General features: G+C 33.3%; 1 protein-coding gene across 2 annotated transcripts in view; it reads left to right on the top strand.

Annotated features, from left to right (window-relative positions):
• The first annotated feature begins 769 nt into the window (after positions 1–769).
• Sec24CD (COPII coat complex component secretory 24CD) overlaps positions 770–18,188 on the top strand; it is a 34,435-nt gene continuing 17,016 nt past the window's right edge. For both annotated transcript variants that reach the window (XM_074171828.1, XM_074171827.1), the window contains exons 1-3: positions 770–926; positions 1,223–1,685; positions 16,189–16,839. In XM_074171828.1, the coding sequence (XP_074027929.1) occupies positions 1,235–1,685; positions 16,189–16,839 (1,102 nt within the window). In that variant the 5' untranslated portion in view covers positions 770–926; positions 1,223–1,234. The remainder of the gene's footprint in view (positions 927–1,222; positions 1,686–16,188; positions 16,840–18,188) is intronic.

The following is an 18,188-nucleotide window of genomic DNA, read 5'->3' as shown; positions in this document are numbered from 1 at the left end:
ATATAGAAAAAAAAACTGTGTCTATGTATCCACCAAAAAAAAGTATATAAAAAATGAATGCCCTTCTTGACGATTTGGAAAAGAAAAATTTCTTCAACAAAAATCAAGTTATTTTGTTAAAATTTATTCAGTTCCGTCTAGAAATGTATTCCAAACGTTAAAAAACGAACTCGCAAGTTTCTTCCGAAGTTAAGACGTTCAGCAGTATTTTGAATTTGATTCCTCTTCAGCTCAACTCAAAGTTTGAGTAGAGCCTAGATGATGATAGCACGACCAACTTTCGAAAGCGCTCGCAGATAATTAAATGGAAGTTATAAAGCTTCAAATCCTTTTTGTGACTTACATATATATATATATATATATAATATATATATATAATATATGTATATTAATAATATATGTATATTTATATATATATATATATATATATATATATATATATATATATATATATTAATATACATATATATTATATATATATATATATAATATATATATATATATATATACTTATTATTCTGATATATATATATATATATATATATATATATATATATATATATATATATATATATCAGAATAATTAGTGAGTGACATATAACAAAGAGTTTTCTTTGTAACAGCCCAGCTACTTGGTTGCAGAAACAACACAAATGCACGGAGTCATCAACAGAAGACAGTCGCACTTACCTTAACCTTTCTGTGTCTCCATTCCGATTGTGTACTATTCTGTGCCCAATGGCACAGCTGTCAGTTTCTGTTGTAGTTTTGACATGGGGGAAATAATTTAACAGTTTTCTGGTGAACTTAACGTGGAAGTAACTAGGACATGCGTACTTTGGACTTACGTGGCAGACGTAAAAGTGTATTTGTGGGATGTTCTTTATTTACAGATTTTTATAAATTTCACTGTTGAAATAACGCAAGTGAGTATTCTCGAATGGTATTTATTTTTATGATGAAAATAAAGCACATAATTTGTCTAGGTGGTGTCTAACCAATTGCTAGTTTCTTATCATGAAACTTCCAAATCATTATATTTTCAAAATTTTGCCCCAGTTTCCAAAAAAAAAGTACTATGGTTTGACAACTTTCATATTAGATTATTTCAATTATCTTCAGAATGAACAAAAAAATAGTCATTATTGAGGTTTAATTCTTTCAACAGATTCATGTATAATCATTTCAAAAACAAAAATTTTATGAATTATTTCATTCACAGCATCATTTTGATATGGAACCACAATATATGCCTCCACAACAGTTTGGAGGCCCACAACAAGGATTTCCTCCCAACCTATCTTCACAAGGATTAGGACAACAGCAACCCTTTCAAAATGTTCCCCTGGAATCACCAAGACCTGGGCAACTACCTCCTCAGGGAGGGATTCCTTCTAATAAGTGCACACTTCCTTCAGGAGTTCCAGTATCTGGATCATCTCCGAGTTATCTAACATCGCCAGGTCAGCTACCACCATCAAGTCAGTTACCACCTACAAATCAACTACCACCCTCCACTAGAGGTCAAATTCCACCCAGTCAATTACCCCCTTCTATTGGTCAAAACACTCAGAGTACGAATTCACAACTTCCAAGTGCATTCAGTCCTCCGCTATCAAAACATGAAGTTCAACCTGGAAATGTTCAAAACGGTTCCCAACAGTTTCAAAATGGACAAATGCCAGGTAAAAAATTGATTCTGTTATTTTTATATGATAACCATTACTAAAAATTCAGTCTGCTATCAAAACAAAAATGTCTTTCAAATAATGACACGATAATGTATCTGCAGTACTCTGTGGTATGAATGATGGGTAATAATTATTCATTCAAAGTTAACAGGCTAATTCGATACACAATTTATAAAATCTCAATACAGTACTGAGTACAAGTTATACTGTCAAAATATCAAATACCCAACACATTCCATCAAGAAATACAGTAATGTATGGCAGTCATCTTGTGATAGTTCAAATGGTATAGGTAATTGAAGAATTGATTATTTTTAATTTGATTTGATGATCTCAACGTTCGAGAATAATATGAGTTTATATGAGCATAAAAAATTATGACACCATACTTTTGCTTTTCCATTATTATCGAAATATCAGTGCTGTGTTGTTCAACTTTTCCAAAAGATGCACTACGCAATCTGTTCAGGGACCTGATATCAAGGGATTGAAAAAAACGGAAATTATTCCCTTCTATCTGAAATAATTGGTGGTGAATTCTGTGAATGGGATAGTACCTTATTATGCTTTTGAAACATATTTTTGTTATGGAAAAGAACTTATGGTACATTTCATATAGCTTGTAAGGCCTCAGATGTGGGTTGGTAGGGGGTAGTTAGTTAAAATAATCAATTTTTACAATAAGAAGAAACCTCAATGATACATTCCATATACTTTGTAAGGCCTTCGGCGGGGTTGGTGGGGCATAATTACTATAAATAATCAATATACTCTTTTCTATGAAATATGATGACATTCTAATGTTAATATGTTCTTCACAAAAGGGAACCTCAATGATAGTCTGAGTCTAAGTAGTGCATTCAGTTCCTTAGTAGCTCGGTGTGATGGAAAGGGATGAGATTTGGTCTGCTGAACCAGACACCTTTGTGAAGAATCGTCATGAAACACTTCCCATAGTTTGTAAGGCCTAAGAAGGGATTTGGTAAGGAATGGCTATTTTATATAATTGAATAATTCGTTTCATTGAACAGACTTTTACAGCAAAACGAACCCTCATATTTCATCCTATGATAAAAGCACTTTAAATTACATATCAATATTTATTATGAAAAGATGTGCTACTACATAAATTTAGTTTTCTACTACTTGGGAGTCATCCCACTTGTCCAATTCTCCCAAGTCTCAGGAAAATACTGCAGCTTCATGATAAACTATTGGATGAATAACTATTGTGTTCTTTATTGAGATACATCAACAGATTTTTTAATTGCACCCCTCACCAATCTCCACCTGAGGCCTTATGAGGAATGTATTATCAGAGTTCTTTCTTGCTATGAAAACATATATTGAAAAGAGAATGGGATGCTATTCAACTGAAACGAATTCTTTGATTATTTAAAGTGACTACTCGTCACCAACCCTTACCCAAGGCCTTACAAATAATATGTTGTTTCATCAAGGCTCTTTTTTGTGATGAAACATGAATCAAAATAAGAATGCTGTATTATTTCATTGAAATCCATTATTCTGTTAGCTAGAGTAACTTTCTCCAACAATCACCTTCTGAGTGAGGCCTGACAATCTATGGGTAAGGTGTCATCATGGTTTTTTGTGGTAAAACATAATATATCAAAATTGGAATGCCGTACTATTTCATTGAAACAAGTTTTACGATTATTTATAGAAACAACCCCCCACCTGATGCTTTACAAACTATATGGAATAACTACCATTAGGGTTTTTTGTTGTGGTAGAAACATAAAATAAAATTAGAATACAGTACTATTTTAGAAACTAGTAAATCAATTATGTAGAATAACTACCCTCATCAGCTCCTACCGGAGGCCTTACAAACAATTTGGAATGTATCATATCAGTGTGAAAGCAGCCACGAGTTCTAGCCATGGATTTGTAGAAGCGTCGCGCGAAACTCCATTATCAGCGGCTCCCAAAATGAGTATCCATTTCGTGGCCAGCAATGACTTTACTCAATGACCGCAAATCCATAATTCCTTCACATCATACGTGAGTGGGGATTTTTTTCTTCGAATATATTCATTAAAGCATACAGAACAAAACCCCTATGTTGAAATATTTTGTCGCGGATAAAATCAACCACCACTCCCTATATAATAATTTTTAAAGAAAAATCCATAATTTCTTCAAATATTTTATAGATGAGGATTCTTTTCTTGAAATGTATTCAATTTGGCATACAGAATGAGTCCCGTATGTTGAAATATTTTGTCGGGCAGAAACGAAACCCCCACACACCCTTCAATTTTTTCAACGTTAAATTCAATAACTCCATGGAAATATTCGTGAATGAGGATTTTTTTTGCATAATTACATACTATGAGAGGTACTGAATGAGACTTATGTCTCAAAATATTTTGTAGGGCAGAAAAACTACCCCCATACACCCTTTTATGTTTTCAAAATTAAATTCAATAACTCCATCAAAATATTCGTGGATGGAGATTTTTTTTTCATAATTATATACTATGAGAGGTACTGAATGAGACCTATTTTTTTAAATATTTTGCCGGGCAGAAAAACTACCCCCACACCCCCTTATATGTTTTCTATATTAAATTCAATAACTCCATAAAAATATTCGTGAATGGGGATTTTTTGAGATGATTACATTACTATGAAAGGTGCTGAATGAGACCTAAATCTTAAAATATTTTGCCGGGCAGAAAAACGACCCCCACGCACCCTTATTTGTTTTCAAAATTAAATTCAATAACTCCATCAAATTATTCGTGGATAGGAATTTTTATTGCATAATTACATACTATGAGAGGTACTGAATAAAACCTATATCTCAAAATATTTTGCCGGGCAGAAACGCAACCCCCACGCATCCTTATTTGTTTTCAAAACTAAATTCAATAACTACATTAAAATATTCGTGAATGGGGATTTTTTGGCATGATTACATCACTATGAAAGGTGCTGAATGAAACGTATATCTCAAAATATTTTGCCGGGAAGAAAAACTTCCCCCACACACCCTTATATGTTTTCAAGATTAAATTCAATAACTTCATTAAAATATTCGTGGATGGGGATTTTTTTGCTAAACTACATACTATGAGAGGTGTTGAATGAGACCTATATCTCAAAATATTTTGCCGGGCAGAAACGCAACCCCCACGCACCCTTATTTGTTTTCAAAACTAAATTCAATAACTCCATCAAAATATTAGAGGAAGGTTTTTATTTTGCATAATAACATACTATGAGAGGTGCTGAATAAGACCTATGTCTCAAAATATTTTGTCGGGCAGAAAAACTACCCCCACGCACCCTTATATGTTTTCAAAATTAAATTCAATGACTCCATTGAAATATTCGTAGATGGGGATTTTTTGGTTACTGAATGGGAATTGTTTTCGCATAATCACATAGTATGAGAGGTGCTGAATGAGACCTATATCTCAAAATATTTTGCCGGGCAGAAAAACGACCCCCACGCACCCTTACTTATTTTCAAAATTAAATTCAATAACTCCATCAAAGTATTCGTGGATGGGAATTTTTTTTTGCATAATTACATACTTTAAGAGGTTCTGAATGAGACCTACGTCTCAAAATATTTTGCCGGGCAGAAACGCAACCCCCACGCACCCTTATTTGTTTTCAGAACTAAATTCAATAACTCCATTAAAATATTCGTGGATGGGGATTTTTTTTGCATAATAACATACTATGAGAGGTGCTGAATGAGACCTATATCTCAAAATATTTTGCCGGGCAGAAAAACTACCCCCACACACCCTTTTATGTTTTCTAAATTAAATTCAATAACTCCATTAAAATATTCGTGGATGGGGATTTTTTTGCATGACTACATACTATGTGAGGTATTGAATGAGACCTATATCTCAAAATATTTTGCCGGGCAGAAAAACTACCCCCACACACCCTTTTATGTTTTCTAAATTAAATTCAATAACTCCATTAAAATATTCGTGGATGGGAATTTTTTTGCATGACTACATACTATGAGAGGTATTGAATGAGACCTATATCTCAAAATATTTTGCCGGGCAGAAAAACTACCCCCACACACCCTTTTATGTTTTCTAAATTAAATTCAACAACTCCATTAAAATATTCGTGGATGGGGATTTTTTTGCATAACTACATACTATGAGAGGTGTTGAATGAGACCTATATCTCAAAATATTTTGCTGGGCAGAAAAACTACCCCCACACACCCTTTTATGTTTTCTAAATTAAATTCGATAACTCCATTAAAATATTCGTGGATGGGGATTTTTTTGCATAACTACATACTATGAGAGGTGTTGAATGAGACCTATATCTCAAAATATTTTGTCGGGCAGAAAAACTACCCCCTCACACCCTTCAATATTTTCAAAATTAAATTCAATAACTCCATCAAATTATTCGTGGAAGGAGATTATTTGAGAAAGTAAACACAGTCTAAATCGCTTGACTACCAAGCGACCGGGCTGCGAGATCGTCGAGCTTTGTCCATCGGTCGCGCGACTAGGTTGTCTGATTCGGTCAATTCTTCATTAAAATACATACACTGCAGTTGGGTGGCGGTTTCGCCACTTTTTTCAATCTCTCAGAATATAAATCTTTCTTGGGAAAGAAAGTTTTTGGCTTTCTACTACTCCATCTTGTATCAAGATGGAGTAGTAGAAAGCCAAAAACTTTCTTTCCCAAAAATTAGTCACTCCTAAAAATATAACCCCTTCAATTCAAATAAATCTTTCTCTTTTGAATAGTTATTCATTATTCATTACTAACTTTCAGGACACATTTGACATTCGCAGACAAAATATTCCATAATATTCCATTATGTAAACTTTAGAGAGTACGAAATCAATGAAATTATTGAAAATAACCAGAAAGTGAATGCTGTTCTAGACTTTTCTGAAAATGGTCCCGTAAAAAACTCAAAATATTATAATAAATGCGGTGAATACAGAAATTATGTCGTAGCTAAGTTCAAGGAAAATTTTTCAGCAGAGTTACGATTTAACGATTTCAAAACTTTATATGGAAGGCAATGGTTAACAAATTTCGCAATGAATTATTGCTTATCGGCTTTGTATAAACAACCCCCTCTTGAATCAATTTTATTATTTACAACGAATGAAACTTACGCCATAATGCATTGCGGCAATGAATTAGAATCTACTTTTTATGAAGAACTACCTGAAATAAAAGATAATTCAAAAATTATTCTTCCAATAATAATTGGTACTCTTCTAAATCGCGACCATTGGGTCTTAGCTCTAGCCGATTTGAAAACTAAACAGTTTATATATACATTGATCCCAGATATAATAATATTTCGAATGAGGCCGACCTTTATAGAGAAAAATTCCAAATTTTCATTCAAAATTATGTAAAAATCACGAACAAATGTTTACCACTTGAAATGTGTACGTTAAAAACGGAAAGTATAGCTCATATCAGACAAAGAGATGGATATAACTGCGGGGTATATGTATTGTATTTTTTCAGTCAAGTATTGAAAAATGATTCTTTGATGAAGCCAAACAATATGGATTTATTCAGGAATGACCTGATGGGAATAGTTTTATAAAAATGCAGACTTGAATCAAAAAGATTTTTGTCTAATATGTGGATTTACCATTGCACAAACTCTGAACACCAATTGCAAAATATGTCACAGATATTTTCACAACTCTTGTGTCAGTTTTAAAAACCATAAATGTTTACTGTTCCATATTTTTCTTATTGCCACATAATCAATCAAGTTCAAGTGAATCTATAACAATAATACTCGTAGAACGATACACACTTTGAATTTATTTTGATACTGAGATGCTTTTCATTTTCTATTGTTTACACAAGTTTATACAGGGTGTTCCTTAAACACATGCTAATATTTAAGGAGGTAATTCTTAGACCAATTTTAAGAAAAAACTTTCTATGAACGTATGTCCTAAACTTTTGAGATACATGGTGGCAAAGTTTTCAAAAATAATCAGTTTTTTAATAATAACTGAGATAATTTTGTAGACATCTCTGGCATATTTGGTACATATGTTCCATGCCTCAAGGCGCATTTTCAGATGTACACAAATTTGTATTTTTTCAAACAGTGGCATCCCTACGGGTTTCGCATTGAATATTTTTAGGGAAAAAGTACTACGCCAATGCTTTCTTTTCAAAATAAAATCATTTTTCAAATCCTCATTTATTTTTGAGGAAATTTGATCTCCTGGTATTTCTATGTCCGACGCATGATTTTCACTCAAAAAAATAAAAATCGACAGAAAGCAAATTAAGAAATTAGATCAATTCTAAAATGAATGAGAATCTGAAAATTGCTTCATAACGCATTACCAATTCCCTAATAATATTTGAAAACATAATTTGCAAAATTAATAAATTTTTCACAAAAACGAGTTTTATTTTATTTTGTGACAGTAAGTCTAAAAGAATAGCACAAATTTGTTAATTAGTAATAATACCAAAACTGATTATAAAAATTGTTGGAAGTGGCCACCTGCACTTAGTATGCATGCTTCCGCCCTTCTACGCATGGAATTACGCACCCGTTCAAATATTCCCGGCGTATTTCGTATAGTTTCACACGAGGCAACTATTCGCTCTCTTAAATCTTCTAAAGTATTAACGGGAGTTTTATACACAAGAGTTTTAAGGTGACCCCATAAAAAAAATCTAAACTGTTGAGATCGGGGGATCTTGCTGGCCATTGCTGAAGTCCTCCGCGACCTATCCAACGATTAGGATAAACTGTATTTAAATGGTTTCGGACAATTACACTGAAATGAGCAGGGGCGCCATCGTGCATGTACCATATTCGATTCCTTAACGCAAGTGGCACATCTTCCAATAACCCAGGTAAGTCTTCTTCGAGAAAGCGTAAATAAGAACGACCATCAAGGCGTCCTGGTAGAAAAAATGGGCCTATTAGATGATCACCCATAATTCCTGCCCATACATTAACCGAAAATTGGTGTTGGAAATGGGTTTCGGTTATTGCATGGGGATTTTCTTTAGCCCACACATGATTGTTATGGAAATTTTGAATGGAATTCCGAGAAAAATTTGCTTCGTCTGTGAACAAAATTTGTGTCTCAAACTGCGAATTTAGTGCAATACTTTGTAGATACCACTGACTGAAGTTCACACGCTGTGGAAAATCTCTAGGGAGTAATGCCTGCACTCTTGAAATATGGTATGGGTATAACAAAAAATCAACCAAAATACGCCAAACAATTTGATGACAAATATCCAGAGTTCTAGCGATCTTCCTCGTACTCGTCTCAGGATGTTCCTCAATTTCTTGCAGCACCGCTTCCTCAATTTCAGGAGTTCTTACTACACGAGGTCTACCTTCCGGAGTCCCTTTCTTGAAACTACCAGTTTCTCCAAGTCGACGATAAATATTTGAAAAGGTTCGGCTATCTGGTAAGGCACGATTAGGATATCTTTCCTGATAAATGCGCCTGGCTTCTGTTGCATTACCATCGGCAAGGCCATATACGTAATGCATTTGCGCCATTTCCGCATTCGTATAATTTACCATATTTACTGATATTCAGAAAAACAGCGGACTACCAAAATAGCTTCAATAACACTTCAAAATCAATCAAAACGCGCTGTGACAGTTTTTAACACCAACACCTTACTTTAAACCAACATCAATATTAGCTACTGACGTTTGTACATACAGAGAATTCGTTTTTATTGCTATGGTGGGTACGCTGTTTTTTCTGCTTTTAATCTTTAAAAGAAATCACATATCGACAAACTCCATATTTCCAAGAGGTGCAGTAAATAAATTCTGCTACACGTCATTTATTCCAGGATAACTAAATTTATGTTTTCAAAAATTATTAAGCGGTGCTGCGTTATGATGTAATTTTAATTGAGAACAGTGCATCTGACAACAAACAAATACCTTTTAGAACCTCAATTATTTTGCAACAAATCTGATCTCTTAGTTTGCTTTCAGTCGATGCACGATACCGCATCAGATTTTTAAGGAATTTATCCTTAAGTAAAGCGATTTTTAATTTTTTGAGCGAAAACCATGCGTCGGACAAAGAAAACCCAGCAAATCAAATGTGCTCAAAAATGTATGGAGATTTTAAAAATAATTTTTAATTCAAGATGAAGCAGTGACGTAGTATTTTTTTCGCCAAAAATATACATTTCAAAACTCGTACGTACGCCACTGGCAGAGAAAATTAAGAAAATTGTACATCAGAAAATGCGCCTTGAGGCATGGAATATATGTACCAAACATGCCAAAGATGTCTACAAAATTATCTCAGTTATTATTAAAAAACTGATTATTTATGAAAACTTTGCCACCCTGTGTCTCAAAAGTTAAGGCGTTTAGGACATACGTCCATAGGACGTTTTTTTCTTAAAATGGGTCTAAGAATTTCCTCCTTAAATGTTAGCACGTGTTTAAGGAACACCCTGTGTAAGTCTTGGCATTTCTAATTGTTACTTTATGATTTCACCATACATTACAGTCTATACTTTTAACGAAGAAGCTAAAAGTTAATTTTGTTGAATAGTATAATATATAATATTATTTATGCGTTGAGTTATATATATATATATATAAGAGTTTCATTTAATTTATTATCTGAAGTTACGTTATTTTTATATTTCATTTTTGTTATATTTATTGTGGAATAGGCCTACTGGAGAAACCACAAAAAAATTTTTTTCACCATTCATTACAGTCTATAATTTTAACGAAGAAGCTTAAAGTTACTTTTGTAACTTCAAGCTTTTGTAACGGCAAAATATTTTGAGATATAGGTCTCATTCAACACCTCTCATAGTATGTAGTTAAGCAAAAAAATCCCCATCCACGAATATTTTAATGGAGTTATTGAATTTAATTTAGAGAACATAAAAGGGTGTGTGGGGGTCATTTTTCTGCCTGACAAAATATTTTGAGATATAAGTCTCGTTCGGCACCTCTCATAGTATGTAATCATGCAAAAAAATCCCCATCCACGAATATTTTAATGGAGTTATAGAATTTAATTTAGAATACATAAAAGGGTGTGTGGGGGTAATTTTTCTGCCCGGCAAAATATTTGGATATATAGGTCTCATTCAACACCTCTCATAGTATGTAGTTATGCAAAAAAATCCCTATCCACCAATATTTTAATGGAGTTATTGAATTTAATTTAGAAAACATAAAAGGGTGTGTGGGGGTAGTTTTTCTGCCCAGCAAAATATTTTGAGATATAGGTCTCATTCAACACCTCTCATAGTATGTAGTTATGCAAAAAAATCCCCATTCACGAATATTTTAATGGAGTTATTGAATTTAATTTAGAAAACATAAAAGGGTGTGTGGGGGTAGTTTTTCTGCCCGGCAAAATATTTTGAGATATAGGTCTGATTCAATACCTCTCATAGTATGTAGTTATGCAAAAAAATCCCCATCCACGAATATTTTAATGGAGTTATTGAATTTAATTTAGAAAACATAAAAGGGTGTGTGGGGGTAGTTTTTCTGCTCGGCAAAATATTTTGAGATATAGGTCTCATTCAACACCTCTCATAGTATGTAGTTATGCAAAAAAATCCCCATCCACGAATATTTTAATGGAGTTATTGAATTTAATTCAGAAAACATAAAAGGGTGTGTGGGGGTAGTTTTTCTACCCGGCAAAATATTTCGAGATATAGGTCTCATTCAATACCTCTCATAGTATATAGTCATGCAAAAAAATCCCCATCCACGAATATTTTAATGGAGTTATTGAATTTAATTTAGAAAACATAAAAGGGTGTGTGGGGGTAGTTTTTCTGCTCGGCAAAATATTTTGAGATATAGGTCTCATTCAACACCTCTCATAGTATGTAGTTATGCAAAAAAATCCCTATCCACGAATATTTTAATGGAGTTATTGAATTTAATTTAGAAAACATAAAAGGGTGTGTGGGGGTAGTTTTTCTGCTCGGCAAAATATTTTGTGATATAGGTCTCATTCAACACCTCTCATAGTATGTAGTTATGCAAAAAAATCCCCATCCACGAATATTTTAATGGAGTTATTGAATTTAATTTAGAAAACATAAAAGGGTGTTTGGAGGTAGTTTTTCTGCTCGGCAAAATATTTTGAGATATAGGTCTCATTCAACACCTCTCATAGTATGTAGTTATGCAAAAAAATCCCCATCCACGAATATTTTAATGGAGTTATTGAATTTAATTTAGAAAACATAAAAGGGTGTGTGGGGGTAGTTTTTCTGCCCAGCAAAATATTTTGAGATATAGGTCTCATTCAACACCTCTCATAGTATGTAGTTATGCAAAAAAATCCCCATTCACGAATATTTTAATGGAGTTGTTGAATTTAATTTAGAAAACATAAAAGGGTGTGTGGGGGTAGTTTTTCTGCCCGGCAAAATATTTTGAGATATAGGTCTCATTCAATACCTCTCATAGTATGTAGTCATGCAAAAAAATCCCCATCCACGAATATTTTAATGGAGTTATTGAATTTAATTTAGAAAACATAAAAGGGTGTGTGGGGGTAGTTTTTCTGCCCGGCAAAATATTTTGAGATATAGGTCTCATTCAACACCTCTCATAGTATGTAGTTATGCAAAAAAATCCCCATTCACGAATATTTTAATGGAGTTATTGAATTTAATTTAGAAAACATAAAAGGGTGTGTGGGGGTAGTTTTTCTGCCCGGCAAAATATTTTGAGATATAGGTCTGATTCAATACCTCTCATAGTATGTAGTTATGCAAAAAAATCCCCATCCACGAATATTTTAATGGAGTTATTGTATTTAATTTAGAAAACATAAAAGGGTGTGTGGGGGTAGTTTTTCTGCCCGGCAAAATATTTTGAGATATAGGTCTCATTCAACACCTCTCATAGTATGTAATTATGGAAAAAAAAACCCATCCACGAATATTGTGATGGAGTTATTGAATTTAATTTTGAAAACATAAAAGGGTGTGTGGGGGTAGTTTTTCTGCTCGGCAAAATATTTTGAGATATAGGTCTCTTTCAACACCTCTCATAGTATGTAGTTATGCAAAAAAATCCCTATCCACGAATATTTCAATGGAGTTATTGAATTTAATTTAGAAAACATAAAAGGGTGTGTGGGGGTAGTTTTTCCGCTCGGCAAAATATTTTGTGATATAGGTCTCATTCAACACCTCTCATAGTATGTAGTTATGCAAAAAAATCCCCATCCACGAATATTTTAATGGAGTTATTGAATTTAATTTAGAAAACATAAAAGGGTGTTTGGAGGTAGTTTTTCTGCTCGGCAAAATATTTTGAGATATAGGTCTCATTCAACACCTCTCATAGTATGTAGTTATGCAAAAAAATCCCCATCCACGAATATTTTAATGGAGTTATTGAATTTAATTTAGAAAACATAAAAGGGTGTGTGGGGGTAGTTTTTCTGCGCGGCAAAATATTTTGAGATATAGGTCTCATTCAACACCTCTCATAGTATGTAGTTATGCAAAAAAATCCCCATCCACGAATATTTTAATGGAGTTGTTGAATTTAATTTAGAAAACATAAAAGGGTGTGTGGGGGTAGTTTTTCTGCCCGGCAAAATATTTTGAGATATAGGTCTCATTCAATACCTCTCATAGTATGTAGTCATGCAAAAAAATCCCCATCCACGAATATTTTAATGGAGTTATTGAATTTAATTTAGAAAACATAAAAGGGTGTGTGGGGGTAGTTTTTCTGCGCGGCAAAATATTTTGAGATATAGGTCTCATTCAACACCTCTCATAGTATGTAGTTATGCAAAAAAATCCCCATCCACGAATATTTTAATGGAGTTGTTGAGTTTAATTTAGAAAACATAAAAGGGTGTGTGGGAGTAGTTTTTCTGCCCGGCAAAATATTTTTAGATATAGGTCTCATTCAATACCTCTCATAGTATGTAGTCATGCAAAAAAATCCCCATCCACGAATATTTTAATGGAGTTATTAAATTTAATTTAGAAAACATAAAAGGGTGTGTGGGGGTAGTTTTTCTGCCCGGCAAAATATTTTGAGATATAGGTCTCATTCAACACCTCTCATAGTATGTAATTATGGAAAAAAAAACCCATCCACGAATATTGTGATGGAGTTATTGAATTTAATTTTGAAAACATAAAAGGGTGTATGGGGGTACTTTTTCTGCCCGGCAAAATATTCTGAGATATAGGTCTCATTCAGCACCTTTCATAGTATGTAATCATGCAAAAAAATCCCCATCCACGAATATTCTGATGGATTTATTGAAGTTTATTTTCAAAGCATGTACGGTTGTGTGAAGATAGGTTTTTTGCCTGGCAAAATATTGTGAGATACAGGTCAGATCCTCTCATCAATATAATGAATCAATATTCATTTGTCGAAGAACATTCTGCAGTAAATTTTCATTAATTATTGGAAATAGTCGTAGCTGTTCTCCAATTTACAACACATTTTGGATGCCGCTGATGCCGTGTGCAGTAGGCTCACGCTACAAACTCATGGCTAGAAATCCGTGGCTGCCTTCACACTCGTATGTATCATCTGGGTTCTTTTTTTGCGATGAAAACATATACAAAAATAAGATAGCGGTACCATTTTACTGAAAAGAGTTTGTCTCTTGTTTAAAGTAACTTCCTGAAACAGCCCCTTCCTAGGGCCTCTCAAACAATGGGAAATGTGTTATCATGGTTCTTTGTTGCAGTTAGAACATATATGAAAATAATAATGCAGTACTATTTCATTGAAACTAGTTATTTAATTATTTAGAGTAACTACTCCTCACTATAACCACCCAAGGCCCTTTAAACTATATGGAACATATCATCAGGGTTATTTGTTATGGCAAAACATTATTAAAATTAGATTGTGTTTCTATTTCATTCAAACAAGTAAATCAATTTAATATTTAGTTTAAGTTTCACAAACTATATGGAATGTATCTATCATCAGAGTTTTCTGCCGTAAAGACATTAAAATACGAATGTGCTACTATGTCATTGAAATGAGTTGTTCAATTATTAAGAGTAATTTCCTTTCCTCTCACCTCCTCTTGGAGCTCAAAAAACTATGAGGAACATATCATCAGGGTTCTTTTTCATTACAAAAATAAGTTTCAAAAGCAGAAAGCAGCGCTATTGCATATAGAGAATTAACCACCAATTCTTTTCCATAAAAGGGTTAATTTCAGTTTCATTTTCAATCATGTGATATCAAGTTCTGGATTGTGCAGTTTCATCTTTTCATGGAGTTGAAAAACATAGCATTGATTTACATAACTTTACTTTCGTATCTTACTGATTAGTTCTAGACAGTGTAGGTGATGGTTCAAAATTTTGAACGATGTCCTGAAGTATTTGGATTGAAGCCTGAATGTTAAATGTTATACAGATAACAGACTTTTTTTTTCAGTGCCAAAGAGTATTTGAAGTTTAATTGTAATAATAGTGATCATCTACATTGAAAATACAGTTGAAAAATAGGAATAAAAAATAATTGTGTGAACTTAAATCACACATGTGATTAGTTATATTCGTGCCACGTGCTGGTGTATTGGTGTTTACAGTCTGCTGTATAATGTCTACTGTAAGTGGTCCCCCTGTGATATGATAATGTATAAAAATTATTATGACAAGTGATCAGATTGTTTATTACATAATAACCTACATCTAAACCTTGGTTTGGGATATTTCAGTTTAAGCGGTGTGAAAATTCAATTTCTTTTTAGTTGTTTGTGTTCTCACCTGAATATTGTGTGTATTGAGGAGGAAACATTTCTAAAAATGATATTTTATAGTTTCTTGTTGTACTACTCAACCTGAATACATCAAACAAATTGTTTGTAACTGTTCCCAAAAATGATAATATGAAAAAGCCTAGCAAATAGGAAAAAAGGAGGTTTTTGATTTGAACTTTTTTTTTTGTTGCGCAGTTGTTTTAATATTACGTTACAATAGTTGAATTTATACCAGGGTGAACAATTTCATTAAAATTTTTAACATACCTATACTCTCAAATATATCACTTCACTTTTATTTTTCATTTCTGCAAAAAGAAAATTGAATCATTGAACTCCAGAGAAGCTTTAAATTATTTGATTTGCACAAAAACTATATAGTTTTTTTTTTAGTATAATATTGTAAAATGAGCTATGAAATTTCAAAGCAATTTTCTTATACTGGCAGAAGGATTTCGGTCGATAGCCAGTTGAGCAAAATTGTAATTTTGTTCAATAAACTACAATTATTATTATTATTATTTATATCAGAAATAGTTTGAAATTGACCCCGGAACAACACTGCGAATGTCTGCATTCTAAATTCTTCATGAAGGTTGTTTGAATCAGTTATTATCTCATTAAGCACGAGGTCTGTTATACATTGCATGTTCCAATTTCAAAACTAGTTTCCTTTAAATGTACATATATTCATTTGAATTAATTGATAATTGCACTTACAGACCAATTTCCAATGAATCAGGACAAAAGATCTCCTTCAGGGATGACTGTTCCACCAAACGTTCCATCAAATACTCAGAATCAGTTTGGTCCCATTCCAACATCAAATCAAAACTTTCCACCTAAACCATTGTCAAACCAGCTTGGTCAGACCCCATTGTCAGGAGTTCCAACATTCCAATCGGCTGGAGCTCCGGGTTTGCCATCATCTACCCAGAATCAGTTTGGACAACCTCCTGCTCAATTACAAAGTCAACACAATCAACTACCAACAGCTCAGGGAATGAGTGCTGGTCCTCCAAAACAAACCCAACCCATACAGCAATCTCTGCCAAGTCAAAATATTCCTACTCAACTACAAAGACCTGGACAGCCGCTCTTGCCTGGACAAGGGACATATCCTAACCAAGGTCCCCCCATGGGTCAAGGATCTTTTTCTGCACAGGGACCCCAGCTAGATCTGGGATCTTCTGGTCAAGGTTTTCCACAAAATCAAAGATCTCCAGTTGGTTTTACTCAAGGTCCACCACTTGGTCACGCCTCTCCTCATCTTAGTCAAGGACCTCCTCTGTCTAGTCAAATGTCATCTTTGTCTGGACAAAGACCTCCTTTACCTGGACAAAGGCCCATGGATAATGCTAATCCAGCACTAGGTTTGTAAAATAATACCAAATAGTAATTAATTGTACTGACTGGTGATATTTACATTAAGGACAAAATAAGTTTTTGTAGAGAAAGGAAACTGAAGGTGAAAGTAACTAGATATGGTAAAAAATAAACTTGACCAAATAGTAGTATATTATTCAATGAGAAATTCTATAAGTTACATAAGGTTATATTTCAAGATTCATTTGTAAAGGATATTCTACCCCTCTGCGTTCTATCGCCGCATCACCGTCTAGCAGTCTAACTTCAAAACTTATTCACGTGCATACGTATTCACTTAATGTTTTGAAGTCAGAATAGTGTGTAGTTGAAAATGTCGAGTAAAAGGAAACACAAGACACCATTTTATTTGGGAAAGAAAGTTTTTGGCTTTCCACTACTCCATCTTGATACAAAAAAAAGGATGAGGGAATTTTCCAAAGAAAGGAAAGAAGTAATCAATTTGAAATGTGTAGATCATGCAAAGAAGTAACTTTCAGACACACACTGAAAGTTACTTCTTTGCATGATCTACACATTCATGTATAGAGTTTCAAATTGATTACTTCCTTCCTTTCTTTGGAAAATTCCCTCATCCCTTTTTTTTGTATCAAGATGGAGTAGTAGAAAGCCAAAAACTTTCTTTCCCAAAAAATTAATCACTCCTAAAAATATAACCCCTTCAATTCAAACCATTTTATTTATTATGATTTTTCCCCTATCTTTCTATAATCCAGTAATCCGAACATTCCAATACTCTGGCACCCTCTGGTTTTTAATAGTGCCGGATTAGTGAGATTCTACTACATTTTAAAATGAACTACCAGTTCAATGATATTTTGCGAATGAAAATAATTCTGACCCCTAGTTTATAAAAACGCAAAGTAACGAGGTAAGGTAAGGTAAGAAAGTTGAAGCATTGAGAAAACACACTTGCGTTCTAGATAAAAAGTAAGGTAAGGTAACGTCGGAAAGGCAAGGTAACACAAGGTAACAAGTTGGCTACTTTCAACTTTCTGCGTTGCGTTCTTACCTCCTACCAATCAAAAAGCGACATACTACGAACTTTGATGGATATATCCGAATGGTGTAAAGGTAATGTCACCAGATAAACTTGAACGTCACATTGTGAAATTTGGGTATTGTTCTATTAATGATATAAAATATGCGTCTTCCATAATATTATAAATGAAAATTATTATTTATTTCATATGAATGATTGCTGCTGTCAAGATTATGAAAAGTCAATATTTGTTTATGCTGCATTCCTGCCAACTCAAAGATTACCAAAAGCTATAATCACTACGGCAATTCTTCATACTTTACTTTTTCGTAAACGTTAAAAAATGGATACCTT

Source organism: Leptinotarsa decemlineata, unplaced genomic scaffold (genome assembly GCF_025532065.1).
Source record: "Leptinotarsa decemlineata unplaced genomic scaffold, Ldec_3_MD MMD2_tig00000035_RagTag_RagTag, whole genome shotgun sequence".
Lineage (NCBI taxonomy): Eukaryota > Metazoa > Arthropoda > Insecta > Coleoptera > Chrysomelidae > Leptinotarsa > Leptinotarsa decemlineata.
Note: the sequence above shows the minus strand (reverse complement) of the source record. Positions and strands in the feature narration are given on the sequence as shown.